Source organism: Uloborus diversus, chromosome 5 (assembly GCF_026930045.1).
Source record: "Uloborus diversus isolate 005 chromosome 5, Udiv.v.3.1, whole genome shotgun sequence".
NCBI lineage: Eukaryota > Metazoa > Arthropoda > Arachnida > Araneae > Uloboridae > Uloborus > Uloborus diversus.
In genome coordinates this window covers 169,987,741-170,010,370 of record NC_072735.1, presented here as the reverse complement: position 1 = coordinate 170,010,370, position 22,630 = coordinate 169,987,741, and the positions used below count along the sequence as shown (strand labels likewise).

The following is a 22,630-nucleotide window of genomic DNA, read 5'->3' as shown; positions in this document are numbered from 1 at the left end:
ATAGCTTATTATAAAAGAAATTTAAACTGTTCATTAAAATTTAAATTATTTTAATAGCTTTACTTTTTATGAATACTAAATGTATTTTATTTCTTTCTGTAAAGCAAGATGTATGTTATACCAAACTGAGGTGATTCGTATTTTAAAAACTCGACTCCAAAAATGAAATGTTGAATGCCTCCAGGGCTCTGTTTGAAGAAGTTTCATTTGACTTTGTTGATTTCAAGTCTGCATATATTAAAAACATAATTCATGAATACATAAGTATTTTTCAAACTTAAATGATGGGTGCAGCAATATGGTTTTAGTCTTCTTATAGGTTTCACAACAGCTTCTAAAAAGTAAGTTTATATAAAGTAAAAAAGGTCAAATGTTTATTCTTTTGTCATTATTTGTAATAGTAGCTTGAATATGTAACAATAAGTACTTAAAGTGTGAAAGTTAATAGAAATTATATTTTAGATCTTGTTGATGATGTTGGAAGTAACAGTGAAAACTTTGGATTCACAAAATCATAATTTTTGTGTCCAAGATGATGTAAGTACCAAATCTTGTTTTAGAGGGGATCCATTAAATGTTCAGAACATTCAATGATTCTCCTTCTGAAAGAATAAATAGTACAGAGGTTCCTAAACCTGTTCAGTACGTTCTACTTTTATTCTTAATTTTTCTTTGATTTAGAAAAATCTGTTTTGTAAAAAAGGATCTCCAAGTAAACGCATTTAATTCTTAAAATCAAATTGATTTGATAAACTTATATGAAATATCCACTTGGCTGCAATCAGCCACCAAGAAATCTATGAAACATCACGAGTATTGACCAGAAGAGTATTGCAGAACTCGGAGAAACCTCCATTAATGAAGGTTTGCATTTGGAGAATGTCGGTTTCAAAATTAAGTCTTTTAGAGAATGAAAAATAAATTGCAGGCATAGAATTTAAAAGTGAACAAATTTTTCAATTGGATTTTATATTGCTTTTTGTTCACATATGAAATGTGGTAGTTATTTCTGCCGCACTGACCCTGTGTAAAAAACAGCATATTGTGGGTCAGGTGTGAATACTGCCTAGCATTTTAGGGGGGTCATGCTGAAGAATATTTAATTTTTTGGGATACCAAACATTTCTTTAACTGGGCATCGATGAAATGCACCAAATTGGACAGGAATAAGACCTCTAGTTGGGCATAGGCATAATCTTCATTTTAGACTAAGCAACTAATTAATAAACGGCAAATTCTTACCTTTTGTTCTTAAAGTATTTGAACACAAAGTGTAGTAATATATTTGCATGATATTCTTGACGATATTCTAGATCCATCCATCTTGTATGCTATATTATTAAATTATGATCACATACAATAGTGATAGATAACATTGTCCATGGTTATGCTTTTTGCTTTCAATTATGTATCCATAAATGCAAGAAGTAAACTTTTTTTATTGATGCATCCACAAATTTTGAAAATAACCAATCAGGGTTGACAATGTTTTTGGACACTACGGTAAAAACCGTGCATTTACCGTCCGTATAGTTTGTAGTTTTATCCAAACTTAAAATTTTTTTATGTTAAAAATAATGTCATATATTGTTTTATATACAATGTCCATAAAGCAAGACTGCTTAATTTGAGTGTTGTTAAGTACTAACTATTATAGGTCTGCTAAATATGAAAGATCTGGAGAAAAAAAAAATATTTTTTCTTTGCATACATTAAGTACATAAATTTGTTTTTAGCTTGAAAAAATCAATTTTTTTTTTGTCATTGCTGATTTCTTTATTGAGAAACTTTTTTGATAATCGAGTCTTGTACCTTTTAAAATTTGCATAGTACTTTATTTTATAAATAATATTATTTCTTTAAGTTGTTGTTAACAAGAGTACTATTCTTTATTAGATTACGGTAAAGGAATTTAAAGAGGAAATATCTTCTACATTGGTATGTATACATATTTTGCTTGGTAGTATTTGGCAGTTTTATGTGTGATTTTCATGTGTACAAAGTAGTTATCAACTGTTCCTTAACAGATTTGGTATTGATTAACTATGTGATATTTGAGGCAGTGAGAAGCAAAGGAATGTAAGTGGACATTTTCAAGTTTTGAGTAAAATGTGTTTTAATTTCCGGTCCTAGGTAGCAGGGTTTAAGCTGAGTTCAGAAGCTTTCTTGAGTTCTTCAGCAAAAAAGTGAAAATTGGGGAAAATTTTTTTATCAAAATGCTAAAATGTTGATTATTAATGATTATGTTTGCATATCTTTCTAACTGCCTCTATGTGTTTCCCCTCCAGTTGAAAGCGAATTTCTATATTCATCCGAGACATCTTTAAAGGAAGAATGAACACTAGCTAATATTTTTTTCAATTTTAGTATTGTACTTAGCATTGAGAGAACATAAGCTTGATATTTAAAACGCCAATAATGCATTTATTTTGAGGACATAATGCCCACTAAGATAAAGTACTCTTGAATTTAATACAGTAGAGTCTCAAAAATCCGAGGCTCTCCTAAAATTACTGAAAACTCGTATTATCCGAAAAATTTCTCCAGATAAAAAACTTACAGCATTTGTGGTCGACTTAAGAAAAAGCACCTCTTACTTCCTTTTGTAAAGAAAAGGAATAATTGTCCTCCCTCAATTTATCTCTTAAAATTCAACATAAGTTTTTATTTTAATTGGATCAAAATGAGTTTTTACTTTACTTTTTCTCGATATCCATATTTTATGAGTTTTGCCATGACTCATGTATCAATTTGCGTGTGTGAGTATAAATCTATCTTGGATTATATAGGAACAGTTAGCTGTGGGAAGGTTTAAATTTCGTCTCAAAGCGTGCACTTTTTTATAGTAATCGGATATTCCAAAAGGGATGTTAACATGTTCTTTATGGCAAATGAAGGTCAATTTTACGTATCAAGTTATCTTCAAGGCATTTTGTAATCCATTCCATGTAGTCGTTGTATGTTTGTGCTACTTAAGAGGTGTTGTTGAAACCAACTTCTCAATAAATTCTTATTATTTGTTGTATGTAGTTAGTTTAAAATAGCAAAATATTTCCATTTTCTGATTTTAAGGAAAATCCCTTTTTAGCTACTAAAACATTACACTTAAAATGTAAATGAAGCACCTCGCTCGTCAAGCGGAACCTCAAACTTTCGAGACTTGGATTTTCAAGACTCTACTGTAGTAGTTTAAACATGTTAGCTAAAATTTATAATAAAATAAGCTCACTATTGTCATGCTTGCTTCCTCTCACAGCTCGTACATCATTTTTGTTTATTTTTTCTTTTTTTCTTATTTGAGCAAAAATGCCTTGCTTCATATTTGTAATTTAAATAGGCTTTTATCATTTTGAGAAAATTGCGAGCGTAGTGAAAGCCCTGCTAGGTAGACATTCATTCAGAAGTTTTTCTACATCATGCTGTATGACAGTACCTACCAGGGCTACTAGTACTATCTCTTGCCCCAAAACAGAGGAAAGGTTCCCCTACCATGTGTACTGCTTATCTCCAAATTTTTAATTTTGCCACTTACATCCCCTTGCTGCTCAATGCCTCAGTTCAAAAGTAATACATTATATATTTTAGAGCTGACACTTCTTTCTAATTCCTTACTCATTGATGTTTCGTTTCATAGTCCTTTTAGCATAAAGTCAGAATCACTATTAATTATGTTTCTTGCATAACTTTATTGCAGAATATACCAGCTGATAAACAGAGATTAATTTTTTGTGGAAAAGTTTTAAAAGATGATAAGAAGCTCAATGAATATGGTCAGTATATAGAAGTTTATTTTTCATTATCTGCTTTCAAGGGTGCTCTTATGCAAAATTTAAAGGAGGGGGGGGGGGAGCTCAAAAATTTTCCCCATGGTTTAGCAGAATATTTTCCTCATGGAAACTGATTTCAGTACATATTAGAGATATTAAAATTTGACATTTTTAATAACTTATTCATTAATGGCTGAAAAAGAAATTTTTATACATTTTTGCAAAGAAAGCATTAAAAGCAAGAAAGTTCTCATTTCTAAGAGGAGGGGCTTCAGCCCCCCTTGCTCCCCCCCCCTATATGGGCGCCCTTGTCTGCTTTCCTCAAAATAATTTGTGTTATTCAGATTATTTAAAAAATGCTAAAAATTAACCATTTTATTGTAATCCAGATTGTTATCAGTAAAATCTGAACTGGGATGGAACTTGGAATTATGTTTTTGCAATTTCTATATTTAGAAGATAAGTTAAAGGGAAAATTGCTCCAAATAAATCAATAGATATCCACATAGTAAGATTAAAATATAAAGAATCTAGGCACTCACAACTCAAAACTAGCTGCAGATATGAAAATCAAAGCACATTAGGTAGGGATAATTTTTAGTAAGGCAATGCCATTTGCTTTCAATCATGTATCTATAAAAGCAAAATAAGAGCTTTATTCATTAATTTCTTAACATATTTTGAAGATAATCAATGTTTAATAATGATACTAGCTTTGGCGCCCGGCTATGCACAGTCCACCTCGAAAATAAAAGTCAAGTAATGCGCATTCAACCATGGCTCCACTTAATTCTTATGGGCCGTGACAATTGCTGAAACTAATAGCATCAAAGAGGGCACTACAGGGTTTCCCTGTTTCCATTACATTGCTATTGATTGGTAGATTCAGGAGTTCCATTCAGCGCGGTCAAAATGCGCCGTCCAACCAAAAATAAACAAACTTTGAAACGTTGACATTGATTGGTGGATGCATAAGCTGCATCTGTTTAACCAAAAAAACTTATAAATTGTCAAGGCCCGTTAAGCGTCAGTGCCATGTAGTGGAGCCATGGATCAACAATCAGGATTGAACAAAAAGTTTTTAATTATATAAGATTAATTGACGAAAATCAGGCAATGCACATATCTACAGTAAATGTATTTGCCTGCGTGCACGTGTGCACTTGTATTATCTAGGTATGGATATCCATGCATATCATATGTTAACACTTTCAGGGGCGGTGGTTGCGCTGAGAAAACACTAATTTATGAATTTTTTTCTCTCTTTTTTCCGAATTTTTTGAATCAAAATTGCTTGAGTCCTCTTCTTTTAAGTTCAATGAACAACATTAGATGGCAGAATAACAAAAAAAAATTTTTCGTAAGCTCAATTTCTTGTTCAAATCATCAAATTTTCAATTTTTCATTTACCCCAAAAATTGGAAATTTTTTCAGATTTTAAAATTTTTAATTAGCGCTGAAAGAGTGAGTCATTTTTCTTCTTTTTTCCTGAGGTAGTCAATCATATTGTTTGAAAACATTCAAATTCAGTTTTACATGCATAAACATGTTTTTGTCCTTCCCCAGGTGGGGGGTGTGAATAAATGGGGACACCACCCACAGTGAAAAAAATTCTGAAAAAAAATTTTTTAACTGAAAAATCTATGTCTAGATGATCAAATAAACCCATTTGTGGTGTTTTTTCTTAAGATTTCTCAAAAATTAATATCGCGCCCCTGAAAGGGTTAATTGTTGTGTGAAGAAGATTGTACTAATGTATATAAAGTGATAAATACATGTAAAGATATTACAAATTCAGCTTAAAAACTGAAGTAGACAAAATTTGTGTTCATTTGTTGATAGTGTTTAGAATTTCCCTTAATATTTTTATGTCAGAATAAACTAGGTATGCATTGAACATAAAATATTTTTATGTATGGCTAACATTGTTATAACTTTTTTTTTCTGTTTGACTTATTACAAATGTCATATGTTTTAAACATAGCAAAATTTTAACTTCTTTAATTTCGAAATGAAGTAAATATGTAGAGTGGACTCCCGCTACAACGCGATCCGACTTACGCGAAATGGCTATAACGAGAGTTTTACAGGAGCAACAAATTTTAGAACTAAAGCGAATTTTTCGCTCTCAAGGCGAAAATATTTGGAAAGGAATCGTGATGCTAAGTTTCGGTTTTGTTATTGCTTACTAAACATTAATTTCGTGAAAGTATTTTCATCCTTTTATCATCACTGAGTGCGCAAGATCTCACACACCCCACTATAAACATAGCTTTATTAGTGTATCACCACTCCTCATTTTTCATTTATTTATTCTGAATATGAAAGGTGGTGAAATATTGTGGTACCCAGACCCGCTGTTTCATCTAAAGTTTCAAGATGGAAACAAAAAGCGAAAGTTTGTGACAATTCAAGAAAAGGTAAAAATTCTTGCCACGCTTGAATAACTTAAAAGTAGGTCGAAAGTAGCACGACAACTAAAAAGGTATGAGTGAATCTTCATTCATATAATTAAAAGTCAAGAGAAGGCAAACTGTATAACTCCAGACCTTAAGTTTTATTATGAAGCTTGCAGAGTAGTGTTTAAGCAAAATGCAAACAATATGAAATTGGAATCTTCTCTTGTATTGTAGATTATAGAGACCCGGAAAGATGTGTGTTACCATAGATGTAGTTGTTACAAAAGTAAATGCGAAGCTATTTTATTTAAAAATATATTAGAATAACAATCGGAGATTACGCAGCCTAAATCATCATCTTCAATTTTTAAGTTATAAATGTAACTTATTGTACCTACTGCATAGTACTCTTACAGTGCTGTGCTTTATTATTACTACATACTGTACGTACCATACTGTTTTATTTTTATGTCTCTCTCTCCCATTGAGCATTGATTTTATGTATCATAACAGTATTTTATGTTGAATAATGCAACTTTTTTAAAATACGGTAAAAGTTCAGCTTTTTATATAAGAAGCGGTAATATTTTGTTACAAAATGGTCTAAAACAGTTTAAAAGGTTTTAAAAATGTCTAAAAGGATTGGGTATGTTAATAAAAAAATCATATACATAAAACTTCTCCACTATGCAAAATTTTGACTTACGCAAGGAGTCTTGGAACGCATCCCTCGCGTAAGTCGGGATCCGACTGTATATTGTTCACAATGGAACAAGGGTGGGCTTAGTAGCTTAAAAAACTTACGGTTGTATAATAGTTTTTAAAAAACGATAGCATCCTTGACCTGTTATGGTTTTTATTAAATCTTATTAGTGAACAGAATATTTAAAATACTTTTGGTGTTGATTTTAATGTTTTTGTAGTGCACACTGGTACTGTCTGTTTTAATATTAATAACAGAATTTAAAAAAAAAAAAATTCTAAGCACTTTTCATAATGTACTCAAAAGGACAAAATAACTTTTCTGGTTCAGAAAGGACAATTTAAGAATTCCTGTAGTTTTCGAAAATTCCACGAAAATGACACCACAAAGGAAGAAAAGTGAGGCTCAAGTCGTGAAGAGAATTTCTTATCATTATCTAGCTTTTAGCCATAACTTTGAGTGTTGAGACATGCTTATTTTTCTTGTTGGGAAAGTGATTTGAAATGTCTAGAACCGCACTTTTCTTCATTTGTGGTGTCCTTTTCTTAGAATTTTCGAAAACTATAGGAATACTTAAATTGTCCTTTCTGAACCAGAAAAGTTATTTTGTCCCCTTGAGTGCATTATGAAAAGTGCTTAGTATTTTTTTGAAAAATCTTATTCTTTTTAGTGTAAATGTATTTCAGAAATAGAATAATTTTACCATCATGAAACTTCACCTTATTTTTTCATATAAATGCTCGGTATTAAAAGGGAAAAATCCTATATACGTGTCTAAAACTTTAAGCAGTTGTCACTAAAAATTAATCCTTGTTCCTCTCTAAGATTTATGCTTGCTAATTTCATGCTTGCTTCAGAGAAGCCTTGATTCAAAATTTTAATTATGATTGCTTTTAACATTACTGTTTTATATTGGGTTTTATATACTGGGTTTTATATTTAAACATTTAATAGGGAAATTACATGAAATTTGCTGTTTTCCATCCTAACTGAAATAATAATTTTATTTTAGAATTTTAATTTTTCAGCGTTAAGTTGTACCTTAAGATTAAGCAAATCATTTAAAGAAGTCCTGAAGTCTCTAATTGGTCTAGTTGCTGAGATATAAGCAAAAGCAGGCCTCAGATCACTCTGTGACAATCAGGCCTAGTATAATAAAAGTGCTTAATAAATGACACTAATTAATTGTTTTAAACTTTCTTTTCTTTCCGCTTTTGATTTTCCTATGTATTAGAAGTTGTATATGTGTATGATTAAAATAATTTGTTGCTTTTCTTCCAGGTGTTGATGGAAAGGTTGTTCATGTTGTACAAAGTCTTCCACCTCAAAATACTTCATCCTCTTCTGCGTCAAACTCTTCCAGTAGTACGGCAACAAGTACATCACGTGCTGGAGGTGCAAGAGATGCTGCTGGATTCCTCCTTGGTGCATTTACTATACCTCAAGATTTAATTGACCCGACTCAAGTTCAGGTACTGACAAAATTTACCTTAGGATCAAATTTGAACTCACCTATACATTCGATTAGTACAAGCTAGGTGGACAAAAGTCTTGTTCAAAATTCTAAACTTTGGTATTGGGATAATGCAAACAATAAACCAAAACATAATACTTAGTTATTTGTTTGTGTCTAACTCCCTTCTTTCACGTGAGTAGTAAGGTTCAAAGGTAAGTATCCGTTTGTAATAGAAGAAATTAGTTGCGTTCCAGATATCATTTCATTACACAAAATTTAAGTGTTCCTAATTTCATATGATTTTATTTTTCAAGATGGATATTATTTATACTAGTAAGTGCTTTTTCCCCCCTAATTTAATTAATCTAATAGTTAAACAATGTAAAAAAATATTTAAAAGATGAACGAAGAATTTTTTTGCCTGCTTCAAAACTTTCAAGTGATGGTAATGGCTTGTACCCATTTGTACAAGGGTTAAATTTTCTGTATATAGTAGCTGCAGCTTTCCCATTAATAATAAGCTGCATTACAGTCGGCACATTCGAGTACAACATACTTTTTTTTTACCAAAGTTTTGGGAGCTTCAATCATTCTTCAAAGAAATCCCTACTCGAAAGAAAGTACTCTAGAGAAAAAAATGTATGTTGTACTCAAGTGTGCTGACTATAATATGCCTTATTATTAATGGGAGAAGAGCAGCTCTTACATACAGAAACTTTAGCCCGAGTACAAATGGGCAAATTGTTTTCCTGTTTTTCCTTTCCCAAGTGTATCATAACTGCAATCAGGATTTTTTTTTTGTTAAATTATGGTATTTTCAGCTAATAAATAATTATTATAATTATATCTTCTGGTGGTAAACTATTAAAACTAGAAAGTATCTTTTTTGTTTTTGTTTTTTATTATCTTGATTCAAGTTAACATTACATTTGGCTGAACAGTCCAGGGGAAGCCAGTGCCTTCCCTTGAATTTTTTCTGCATTCTATTTTTGACACTTGTGCTCTAGTTTCTTTCTCAGATAACCAGGAAGTCAGTATCCACAGGTTCTAGCTTTTGAAGTTTAGGTTGATAAAAATAAAATCTTGTTTATAACTATTTGAATTGAGGGTCTGAAAAATTCAGTGTAACTACAATTTTGTCTGCATTTGCTGTTAGTAATTTTTCGCTTTATGTTGTATAAAGCAGCAAAAAATGAAATTGGAAAGATTAATGAGCTGTTAGATGTGAGGAAAGATACCTAAAGAGATAAAATGAACTGTTTACACCTTCTTTTAAGTAATAACTAGTGAAGGGTATTGTGTAAAAAGGCTTTTTAGAACATCTTAAAGTGAGAAGAAGAAGTGAAGAGTGTGGTGTAATATTATTGTAATTGTTGTACTAAAAGTATGTGTTTAAAAAATATTATTTCTTTTATCAATAAATTACTCTACTAAAGGACATTGATCATTATGTTTTTTATTTTTTCATGATAATTATTTTTAAAAAACTGATATGATACTGGAAATTTTTAAATTGTCATGCATGGAAATATAGGTAATGTACTGTAATCTTGACTATTGTATTTTGTGCAAAATATGAATTTAGGCAATATTCACGTTTTGCAACTAGTAGAAAGCGTTTTTTGCAAGATTTTATATGTTTTGTTCTTGTATTTTAGAATATTGTCCAGGAAGTTGTTTCTGGAATGGGAGAAATTGGAAGAAATGCTACAGTCATGTCTCGAACATCAGTATGTTTTTTTTTCCTTTTCATAATAGCTGCAAAAAGTCTTATTTGCTATAATATGTTGAAAGTTCACCCAGTCAAGTGTTCTGCCATGGGAAGGTAAAGTGCAATATCTGCCAAAATGAGGTTTTGAGATATTTGAAGAAACAAGTTTTGGATTTCCATTCTAACAATAAGGAAATTTTAGAATTTGATGTTTTATTTGTGCTTTATTTTCAGCGAAACCCATATAAGCAAGCTTTTATAATAAAGCTGAAGCACAATAGATGACAAGAGTGAAAAATTTGCAGATATTGCGCTTAACCTTCCCACAGCAGTGTTATTAGGAAGGGGGCCCAAATATTGCTCATGTTCCTAATATCACCCGATATTATATATTAGTATCGCGACGCAGAAGTTCAATGCTGCAAAGTCTACTCCAGGGGTGTATGTGATCCGAAAATTTTTAGCTGCCGTTTCCAAAAATTTTGAGCTGACTACCCATTTTTAAACTGAAAAATTATTTTCAAAAAAGTTTTTTTTTTTCAATGATTACAGTGATTTTTGTATACGAGGTACTAAACAAGGACTTCCCCATAGTTTCTGAAAATTTCATACTATCTTGGCAAAATTTTACTTGAGTCGACTATCAACCCTGGTCTTCTCACCAACAACAGCAGCCAACCATAAAATTTTGAAGGCAAAAGTTAGTCTCATTTTTGTACTGTGATTTTTTTTTTTTTTTTTTTTTGACTATTTAGTGAGGTAATCTAATGAAAATCCTCCGTTTATAGCCAATGTATGTAGTAGTAATCATTTGTATTGCATTGTTTCTCTAATGCTATATAAAACTATGGTTAATAGTATTTTGGTTTAGTTGTATTGAGTTTGGGTTTACAGTGCAAATCTGGGAGTTAAAGCTGTTGTGTTTGCATGTTGAGTTCCTAAAATCACACTCCAAAATTTTCCAATTATCTCCCACTTGGCAATACACAGAATGGAGGAACAAAGCCCAGAACATCCACCACAACACACCAGCAACAGTTCCAGGTCTGATTATAGTAGCATTAACCAATATCATCCCTTTCATTACCCTCTACATCAAATTACAGGGTTGGATCAGCAGTTGTCAATAGTTCTATAAAAAAGTCCTCCAGGAAAAAAAAAGACATCTCCCTTTTGACTAACAAACTACTCGTAGAAACGAATCAAACTAAAAAGAAACGAAACGCGACAGAGAATGCCATCTAATGTGGCATTTGTGAAGAATTTCATTAATACAATAAACATGGTGTAACTTAATAAAGATGTAAGAACTGTTTTCATTGGTTTCACAAAAAATGTAACAGAAGGTAAAAAAAGGGCCATTAGTTTTGTATTTTATTAAGCTTTTAGCTTAGTTGCTTACTACATATTTTACAAATGTACATGAATACATATAAAAATAAAATAATCTTTATTTTTTTATTATTTTTTCATTACTTTTTATGTAGCAATATTAGGAACATTTTTTTAAAAGCTGAGAAATATTATTGTTCAACTTTTTTTTATTACATGCTGATGATATTAAAAATTTTTTGTTTGTATGTCCAGCTACATAATATCACAACAACTTCAGACCAAGTTCATACTTATGTGCGAAACATTTTAACTTGAAACATATTGCCTTAAGTTGGCAATTTTTGGGCCTCCTTTGTGCACTATGTTGATAATTTTAGTGTTTTTTTTTTTTTGTGTGTACCTATCTTTTTTTTTGGTACTTGTGCCGTTACTTTAGCTGACCATTTTCCTCCCTAAACTTGTGTATATGAGATTGATGTCAAGTTAACACTTATTGATTAAACATTTATTAGCTCTGTCCCCAAATCCCCTTTCAATCTATGTTTTTAGGTGCAATTCATCCTTGTGAAAGCTGTTTAAATAGTCTTATAAAGTTACTAATTTATTTAGATAATCTGTATTATATTTTATTATTTATTATACACTGGTGTGCAAAAAATTAAGGACGAGACGGTTTTTTCAAAATAACTTCTTTGTACAAAAGCTTTCCAAATCAACACATTTAATACCGTAAGATCCCCAATACGTAAGGACATGTGTAATGTAAGCAACACTTACAAAAAGGGAAATCAGAGGGATAAAAAGAAGCTTTATTGAAAAAGTAGCATGGAGCGCAATGAGACTGAAGGCGGAAACATCCCTGTGATGGGTGTCCAGCAAGAAACATTCGGTCTTTAGTAGGGGATATGATCTCCCCCGACTGCTAGGCAGGTTTCACAGCGTCTGCCCTTGCTGAGAATGAGGGTGTCAATGAGTTGTTGAGGCATTGCTTCCCATTCGTCTTGCAGCGCCAATCGAAGCTCCCGAATCGTTACTGGTGGTAAGGTACGAGCTGCCAAGCGTATGCCTAAAAAATCCCATACATGCTCGATGGGATTGAGATCCAGGGATCGTGCCGGCCAATCCATACGTTCAATATCCTCACTCTCTAAGAGCTGTTCGGCAGCTACTGTGCGATGACATGGTGCATTGCCGTCCATGAAAAGGAACCATAGCGCCTCTAAAAAGACGCACATATGGAAGAAGAATCTCGTTACAATAACGGGTCCCGTTGATTGAACCTGCGTCGAAGATGTGAAGGTCTGTACGACTACCAAGCATGATGCCTCCCCAAACGAGAACACCGCGACCTCCAAACCTGTCCCTTTCAATGATGTTCGAGGGATGATTGCGGCTTCCCCGCTCTCTCCAGATGAGTATGCGATGAGAATCGCTACTCAGACTGAATCTGCTCTCATCTGTAAAGAGTACTCAACCCCATTCATTGTCTCCCCAATTCCGGTGTTCCCGGCACCACAGAGAACGACTTCTCCGATGAGCAGGCGTTAGAGGTACACACTGTATAGGGCGTCGTGCAAACAGACCACCACCGTGCAGTCTTCTGGCCACAGTAAAACGCGATATCGGTCGTCAAGTCGCCCGTGTCGTGTGTCTAGCGATTTCTCCTGCTGTCTGCCGCCTGTTTCTTCTGGCCTGTAAGACAATATATCGGTCATCTGCGGGTGTGGTTCCTCGTGGACGATCACTACTGAACCCCCGGATAGCTGTTCCTGTAGTTTGAAATTGTCTCCAAAGTCGTGAAACGATGCCGTGAGCACAATTCCGAACTCTGCAGCCACACTTGTCACACTGCGGCCTTCCTCCAACTTCCCAATGATTCGACCTCGGGTAAATGCATCCAGATGTCGTCTAACAGATTGATTATTCGCCATTTCTCGCTGTGGCAGCAACTCGGTGTGATTTTAACAGCTATAGCGCGTGCAATCTCTTTGCCAGAAATACTGATCTTACACCGACAACATGCTTTATACTACTCAGACACTCCCCCATTACGTCTGCCTGCATATCTGCGCATGTGCTACCATACATCATCTTACTTAATCTCCTGATTGGTCTTTCTGTCCGCTCTGCCTCTTCATTCAGCTGATATGCTAATTTTTCGACTTCGTACTTAATTTTTTCACACCAGTGCATTTCATGATTTGTTATTTTTAGATATAATTTATTTTGAATAAATATGTTAGTTCTTCAAAACTTATATATTGTAACGTTGTAATCTCTAAAGGTACATAGGCGGAACCGTTGTTAGAAAACTTTTTTTTTTTAATTACGCCCACCATCGTTCTTTCAAACATAAGGCTTTTTACTGTCCAGTATAACAATGAAGCGGCTTCAAAGGGTGTTAGGGCCTGGAAGTCATCACAATTATGATTATCATGAAGAGAGGAGCATCTATAAAGATGCTCCGCTGTCATTGGAGAAGTGCCCTCACATAGCACACAGAGAGGTGACTCTGCCAGGTTGTGTTAGAAAACTCAACCATGTTTGGTACACTTTTAAAAAACTTTAAAAACTACTTGAAATAAAATGTTTAATTTTCAAATGCCTGAAAACCTTTCAAATGCATGTTTAGTTCTTAAGTTTCGTGATTTATTTAAAAACGGTACATGTCACAAAAAATCAACACCATTATTTACCGAAACTTCAGGTTTATATACTGGCACTCTTGAGTTGCATGTGACTAAAAACAATGTACAAGATTCTAAATGTATGTACACATCAAAAATCATGGCTTGTATGAAATGAGCAAGCAATGGCAAAAACCTCATCATATGTTTTCTAATTTCAGACATAGCAAAATTTGAAATGAGTTTTGAAATTACTTCTGACTTTTCTAAAGTGATTGATTGTAGTATAGTAGTCTTTAATTTTTAAACCTAACGTTTTTAGTGTTATTTTAGGTCTGTTTTAGTCCATTTGATTCTTACAGGTTCTGTTAAAGATTGGTTTTGAAGCTAAATTGATTTAATGATGTGGTGTAAAAGGTTTTGTCTAATGCTGAAACTTTTATGTGAACGTGATCAGAAGATTATTTTATTGTAAAAAAATTCATGCTTTCAAAACCTTAACTTGAAAAAGCTCATTTTATCTTTGAATAGTCTTTGAAAATTTTTTTTCATTTTGTTCATGAACCATTCAACTAAACAGTACCTTGTTCATAATATTTTTTAAAGATATATTTCCTTTTCAATTTTTATTAAATATTTAAAAAATAGTTTCATATTAAAAAAATTTACTCATTGGGCACACTTTGATGCAGGCTGACTTTTTCTGAATGTCATCTTGAGTGAATTTTGTTAATTTACAAAGTGAGAATGTTCAAATGTTGATATTAATCATTTTCAGGATGATGGATCTTCAGTTGATGTTCATATAAACTTGGGGCAATTGCCAATGCAAAGTGAGGCTCAGTTGCGTATGAACAGAGTCCAGACAATGCTGTTGAGGGCAAATAGGCTTCTTGGATTTTTAGAGGTGTGTTATATTTGTTATTCTTTTAAACAAGTAATGTTCAGACTTTTTTTTAAATTTGTAGTTGGAAATCATAAAAACAAGCAATAGACATTTATTTATTTTTCATATTCATGCTCTAAATAGGAGGCTGAGAAATCAATCTCTTCTCTAGCAACTCCCTAATTGTTACTTTTTAAAAGTGTTGTCCCCTTTTATGAACATTTCTTTCTGAATCTCATTACTATCTTAACAAGATCAATTCAAGCAACTTTGTATGGTTGAATGCAAGAGTAAAAGAGAAATAAAAATAGAAACAAAGAAAAGAATGCTGCTACATATAAAGAGAATGGGGGGGGGGGCTCTTTTAATTGAGGGAAAAGCCATCTACAATAACTTATACAGTAAAATCCCTCTAATGCGGACACTAACGGGACAAATATTTTTGTTTGCAATCGAGAGGTGTTTGCAAGACAGGGGTTTAATAATGTTATTTGCATTGGAACAGGGAAATTAAAAATTGTCCGCATAAGAGGGGTGTCCATTAGGAGGGGTTTTACTGTATAAACTAAATGCTTGAAAAAAGATTTTTCTGAAAAAAAAAATTGGCTCAAAGCAGATAGAAGATTAAAAGTGATATACCACTTATGCATTTGCCTGTGTCATATTATTTAATCTCTAATGCACATCTGAGTTTTTTCAAGTAAAAATAATTCAGATTATTATAGAACTTATTTACCACTGGTGGTACAGCTATTAGGGCTCGACCGATGGCATTTTTTGGCCGATGGGCCGATGCCGATTGTTGGCCAATTGTTCAAAGATGGCCGATTGTTTTCCTCCAAATGGCCGATTGCCGATGGCCGATGCCGTTGGCCGATGGCAGAAAAAAAAACAGAAATAAATTGATAAGATTGTCAGGGATTTAAAGGATCATTGATTCATTTCACTTTACTTCCTTTCTACGAATAAGGAATTGTAATCACAAGAAAAAATATCAGATTTCGACCTAAATTTCTATTTTACGATCACCCAATTTATACTTCACAAGTTCACATCTGTACATATATATGTACCTAAGAACATATAAATAACCGAACTATCCATTTTGAACGCCTCCTCAGTTAATTATCGCAAATTCTCTAGTAATGTCTTCATGCGCGTAAATTTGTGTCACTCAAAAACGTTATGAAATAGTAAGTTGAAAACTCATACGTACGTAGTATGATTTAAAAGTTGGAGGACAAGTTGTATAAAACCTTACCCTGAATAGTTCCCTTTACCGAAGCACATCTATCTACAAAATAGTCACCTTAAACGACTATGCACTTCTGCCAACGTTCGTATAGCTTTTAGAAGCACTTCTGGAAGACATTTTTCGCAACCACCTGTATGGCCTCTTGCGCTGCTGCTTTAACTTCATCGTGGGGAAGAAGGCGACTTTTATATTGAGGATGCACGGTTCGATTGGTCAATATTCTGACAAGACAAACAAATAACAAAACGTTTCGTTGGACTTAGCTCCGTGCGACTTTTACCTGTTCCCAGCAAAAAAAAAAAAAAAAACATTTGCATGGACGCCGCTTTCTTCCGTCAGGAGAAGATAAAGCTGCATCATATAAGGTAGTGAAAAATGGCTTCCAGGAGTGTTTCCAAAAGTTATATGAACACTGGCAGAAGTATATAGTCCCTCAAGGTGACCTTTTGAAAGTGGATGTTCTTCGGTAATGGGAACTATTCTGGGTAAGGTTTTATGTAGCTTGTTCACGAACTTTTGGATCGTACTACGTACAATCTGTATAGGGTATAGTTATGTTTCTCCTTTTTTGACTGCTGTATGATGAAAGAGAAAGAATAACAACCAAAAAACAAAAAAGAAAGAAAAAGGAAGAAAAACAAAGAGACTGTTTGATAACCAATTGATTTGTTTTTTTTTTTAAATTGAACATATAACTAAGATTTCAGTAATATTGTAAAAATGTATGGATTTAGATACATTAAACATAATTAAAAAACATTAAATTATGTTGTTTAATCATTCAAAAAAAATTAAGAATAAAAGTATGAAATTGTCAACAAATTTCGCAATTAAAGTGGAAAGATTGGACGTAGACATTTTTTAGTCATCAAATAAAACAAAAAAGGTAACAGATAAATTACAATATTAAATCAAAATTGGAATATTTTTATACTTGTTTAAAATTTATGAATAGAAAAGTTTGCTTTTTTCATAAAAGCTATAACAGTGACATAAATTTTGCTGAAAAAAGAAATAGCCATGAAAAGAGCGAGGTTCTTAAAACGCAGCTACAATAAACAAATTCAATATTTACACCAAGTTAATAACTGAATACATATACTACTTGATCTGATGTTTGCACACATAATATTAAACAATTTGATTGTTTAACCTTTTATGAAGCTTTACAAACAAGTTCAAATTAAATTTTTGAATTTAACAATAATTTTCTGAAATTAAAAAAAAAATGCATAATAGAAAATCCTTGAAACTTTTCTAGAAAAAAGGAAAATAACTTATTCATTGATTTTATATAAATACATAAAAATAGTTACTTACAACAGAAAAAAAAATCGATCGCTATTAATGATGCAAAAGAGATGGCGCATTTCAGAACGAGGGTGAGAAATACGCAAAATGACATTTCTTGACCAAAATAAATAATCGCTAAATATTTAAGAAATGATTGAAACGACGAGGTAGGGTTGGGGGGGGGGGGTTGTCACCCTCTGATTTTAGAGTAACTCACACTTTGGCCCCAACCTCAGCCTCATTTTTTTAGTACAGAACCGCTACCACCAACGCCTCGGAAGAGTTTCTGAATCTACTTCAGTACTTACGAAAAACAAATTCAAAAGTCCCTTTGATTTCCGAATTATGTTACCATTCAAAACGTCTTTAATCAATTTCTTAAATTAATGCTCTAAATTCTTTCTAAAAAAAAGATAAAGTTTGAAAAAAAATCTCCAATTTTATGAATGGTGTTACTTTAAACAACCCAGACGTACAACTAGAGTTTAATTTCAAAAATTGAGGGAGTGGGAGGAGGGGCACGCAAGTGTTCTCGAAAATTCAAAAAATAGTTGTAAAAATAGAGTTTAAAATAATCATAAACATTGAGCAGAAAAACCCTTTTAAAACTTGCACCCGAGTTTGTTTTGACGTGTAGTGGCGGATTTAAAATATAGCATATGTCGCAATTGTGCGAGAGGGCCCATAACCATAGGGGCACCGTAGGAGTTACAAAAATGCTTATGATAAATATTTTAAAACTTCTGTGGTAGAGAAATAGGGTCCCAAAATGTATTTCGACGGGTCCCAAACTTGTAGCTCCGCCGAAGCGATACTGAAAAGACTGCATTACTGTGATTCATATTACAAATATCGAAAAATTAAAAATTACCGTCGGTTCAGCGGGAATCTAACAAAATGAAACAAAACCGGTTTCGCCATCTCATATTTGTTTCCATGGTCTCCAATTCGGCAATATATCACCAAATGATCGTCAGTCTGAGACGCTATATTAGTTTTGCATTGAAATAAGTAATTAATAGCCACAAAAAATGAGCAAACAGCCTTTTCAGAACACCCGATTGAAAACAAAAAGGGAAGTGCACAACTGGAACGTACGCACACCCCACATGTGAAAATTTATCCTTCTACAGCTTACCATTTTTGAGTTATGACTTAGGAGAGATGCATACGTACATCCAGCTGCAAGAAACAACGCAATAATTAACTTGTTTGGTACCTGAATGCAGTATTAAAAACTCTTTTAGGGGTGACTAAAATAGAAATTCATACTGAAATTTAAGTAAACAATTTTATATAATAACAATAACTGCCTTTACTTTGTACTAAAAAATAAAACAGCAAAGGTCCTTTCTTTTTCAAAAACATCGGCCAATTCCATCGGCTTTTCGATGTTTTTTAAGGCCGATGGGCCAATGTTTCCTGCAAGTTAGCATCGGTCGCTGATGCCGATGGCTAAATTGTTGAACCATCGGCCAGTCCGATGCATCGGTCGAGTCCTAACAGCTATGCAACATTTTTCTTGTGTAAACCAAGTTTTCTTGTGTGAAATAGTTTTTAGTTTGGAAAAAGTATTGTATTCCTTTTTAATTTCCAAACTGAATTTTTAGCTTGTAAGTATGGCAAATAGATTTGATATATGTTTCAAAAATTAGGTTTTTTTTCATTTTAAAATTATGTTATGATAAAGTAGCAGGTTTGCATTTTTGATCAAATTTAAATCTTCAATGATCTTTGAAATATGATTACCTTTTAAGTTTTACATTACGATTAAGTTTTTCATTGCTTTTACAATTGCTTTTTTTCTTTTTCTTTTTAGCAAAAAGTATCGCCATTTTCAAATCTGTTCATTTGCCTGCAATGGGTTGTAGTGCAACTTCTGTTTTTTTTTTTGAAATTCAAAACTTTTTCCCCCAGGTCTGCCAAGAATGTAAAAATGTTTCTTATTCAAAAATTGTTCAACCAACATTTAAACAATACTTTAAAAAAATGGAATAACCCTATGGGAAAAAGAAAGTTTATAACTTTAAAATTGGGAAGAGTTTTTATTTTGTTCCCCTTATCACAGAAATAACAAATTTTACTACCTATTGTAATCTTTCTGTTTACAACCAAAAATTAAAATACAAACCTTTGCAGGATAATTCAAATATATAAGCAATCCTTACCGTTGTCCTTTCAGGAATATTGCATGGGATTGTAATGACGTGCATTCATCATTCTCACTGTCTGTATTTTCAGGATGGAAACAATGGGCAAAATAATGGAAGTTCTGCTGACTCTTCTTCTCAGACAGAAGAAGCAGAAGACTTACGAGTGAATGCTATGGATATAGACCTTGGAAGCTTGAATTCTGTTGATAACGGAGTCTCTAATTCAACTGTCGACAGCACCACTTCCAGTGAAGCACCTAGAGCTAATAATATTGAAGTAATTGCCATACATGGCGATGCATCTCCTCCAGTAAGTTTTTGCATTCCAAAATTAAAAATTTGAAAATTTTAGCTGTTGAATGTAAAGTTAAAGTGTCAGTATGCCCACATTTGCGTAATTTCTGCCTTCGTTATTGTTGTACATTTAAGAAAAATCATTGTAATTTAATAACTGTTTGAAGGAAATGAAATTTTCAATTGTTTGACATTTTGTAACTGTATTGTGGGGACCTAAGTTTCACTCATGAACCTGAACACACTAATTCCTAAATTAATTCCTAATTCATATGATTATTTTTTCATGTGGTTTTCTATCATATCACTCTGTGTAAAAGCCAGGTATTTCTGTATTGTTTCTATTCTTCTTCTGGAGCTCTACAGCCTTGGCTTGTTACACAATTTTGTCCCATAAAACTTGTCTGGGCTTGCCCGTCCAATTATGAATTTTCATTGCAATGAAAAATATGCATTGAAAGTTCAATTTTTTTTTTCAAGTGTTTGTAAAAATTCCATGGCATTAAAAAATGAAATATTTCAGACATCAAACACGTCTGAACGCAGATCATCATTTCCGGAGCGGATTCGTTTCGAGGGCCTAGCTTCTGCTGCACAGGCTGCAATATCGGCTGCTCTAGCAACAGCTGCTGCTGCGGCTAGAGTTGCTACAGCTTCTGTATCTGGAACACCTACAGCTGCTAGTGGTATGTTTGCTTTAAGCATTCGATTATTTCCTAAAACCACTTCTAATTTATGTTTTAAAATTTATTTTACTCCTTAGTAAATTGAAAAAAATAATCATCGAAGTTATGCTAATGATTGTGAATTACTTAATAATTATGATTATACTGAAAAATATGCATTTATTTTTTTCCTTTATAAGGAACTAGAGGCCCGCCCCTACCTAGTTCGAGTTAAAAAAAAACTATCTTAAATAAATATCATAAATGTACTATTTAATTTGAAAATTAATAGTACACAATATTTTTTTTGGCTTTTATGTGACTTGAAACAAAATGATTTATCTCATTTCCAGATCAAGAGAGACCAATATATAATTCCCAGTATACAATACAATCTTCCCATATGTAACGTTGCACTAAGTATCGTATAGTTGTAGGTTTGATGATGGTGATGGTATAAGAAATTTTCATTGGATATTGTAACCACTAAAATTGGAAAAGGAAATATACAAGGACCATAGGGATGCAAGGATTATGAGACAACTGATTTGCTGCTGGTGCTGTAAGAACAATACTTGAAATCATATTATTCCATAGTGAATTTAATTGGGGTTGAACTCCATTGAATAGATTAGACAAATTAAAGTTGTGCAATAAAATTTATTGGGATATCGCTTTAGTTTTAAAAGCTTGAAGAGAAGTCCTGATGAGAACCCTATGGAAGGAATTCTCCCAATTACCCTTTTTATCCTGTTAAACATATGTAGTCTTTTTGGAAGAGATATTGAAAGTAGTTTAAATGTGGAATGGCCAGTTTTTATGCCTCTAAATAAATTCCCGGCAGTCAAGAGCGTCCATATGGGGGGGGGGGGGGGGGGGGGTGTTTAAGCCCCCCCTTTGAAAATAGAACTTTCTTGCTTTTGGTACTTTTTTCTTTGCAAAAATGTATAAAAATTTCTTTTCCAGCCATTAATGAATAAGTTATTAAAAATGTCAAATTATAATAACTCTAATCCGTACTGAAATCTGTTTCTATGGGGAAAATATCTTGCTAAACCATGGGGAAAATATCTGAGCCGCCCCCCTTAAAATTTTGCATATGGGTGCCCGTTCCGGCTGTTCCATACAAAAAAAAATCTCAAAAGCCTGTTGATTGATTTTTGGATAGTGTTTAGTTTATTAATTTTTTCCAGTTCTACCGAGTATGCCAATCAACATTAATTTACATTCCTGATTTTCATGTACCAATCATGTTTTAATAGAATTTTTTTCGTTGAGTCTCTGCAGCAGTGGTAAACAAAAGTCTCCTATTGAGGGTCCGCTTCATTCTCAAATTTTGCCTTTAACTTTTATATCGCTTGACATTGAACGACAATCATATTTCTGCTCTCCCCTTGCAATATGTCGCCACAGATATCTTTTTTTAATGTTTGCCATAAAGCAATAGGGTTTAAAAGTTGACATGAAGTTACAATAGTTATAAAAAATCTCTTAGTTTAGGACCGAAGTCAGAAAGCTACGTGTATGAACTAAAGTTAAATTCCAAGGTTTGTCGTCGTCTAAAAGACAGAGTTCTTTATATGCTGCTTGATAGGCTGGAAGGATCTTAAACTGTTAAGCGACTTTGGAAATATGTAGGACCTCGGAAATGTTCCAAATAAATTCTAGCTATGAAGATGAATTTGTTTATTCTACTAAGAGGGGAGTCTTTTTCATCCTCAGAAGCTCATTTTCTTCAGGAAACTTGCTTTTTTTAATATGCCTCTTTTTTTTTTTTGGCAATTTCACTCTAATAGGATATTTGTCAGTTATATTAGTTTATTATATGTTTTTTAAATGCTTAAATACGGTCATCATGAAGAGTAGTTCGTCAAACATTTGTTTTTTTTTTCCTCTTTGTGAAATTCTTTCCTATCCAATGTTTTTAATTCTTTGTTGTTTTAACTCTGAACTTTAAAAGTACAGTAATTGTTTACAATTACCCTTTCAGTTGAGAATTTTCTAAACTAAATAAACTTAATTGAATTCATTAGCAGATGTTTATCATTTTAATTTTAGTATGAATACCTTAAACCTTAAATGATAG

At 32.8% G+C, this 22,630-nt stretch overlaps 1 protein-coding gene across 1 annotated transcript in view; it reads left to right on the top strand.

The window, feature by feature from the left end:
- LOC129222184 (large proline-rich protein bag6-like) overlaps positions 1-22,630 on the top strand; it is a 65,021-nt gene that overhangs the window by 4,843 nt on the left and 37,548 nt on the right. The window contains exons 2-9 of the mRNA XM_054856651.1: positions 463-537; positions 1,897-1,938; positions 3,695-3,770; positions 8,151-8,341; positions 9,984-10,055; positions 14,777-14,905; positions 19,674-19,895; positions 20,403-20,565. Coding sequence (XP_054712626.1) covers positions 472-537; positions 1,897-1,938; positions 3,695-3,770; positions 8,151-8,341; positions 9,984-10,055; positions 14,777-14,905; positions 19,674-19,895; positions 20,403-20,565 — 961 coding nt within the window. The 5' untranslated portion in view covers positions 463-471. The remainder of the gene's footprint in view (positions 1-462; positions 538-1,896; positions 1,939-3,694; positions 3,771-8,150; positions 8,342-9,983; positions 10,056-14,776; positions 14,906-19,673; positions 19,896-20,402; positions 20,566-22,630) is intronic.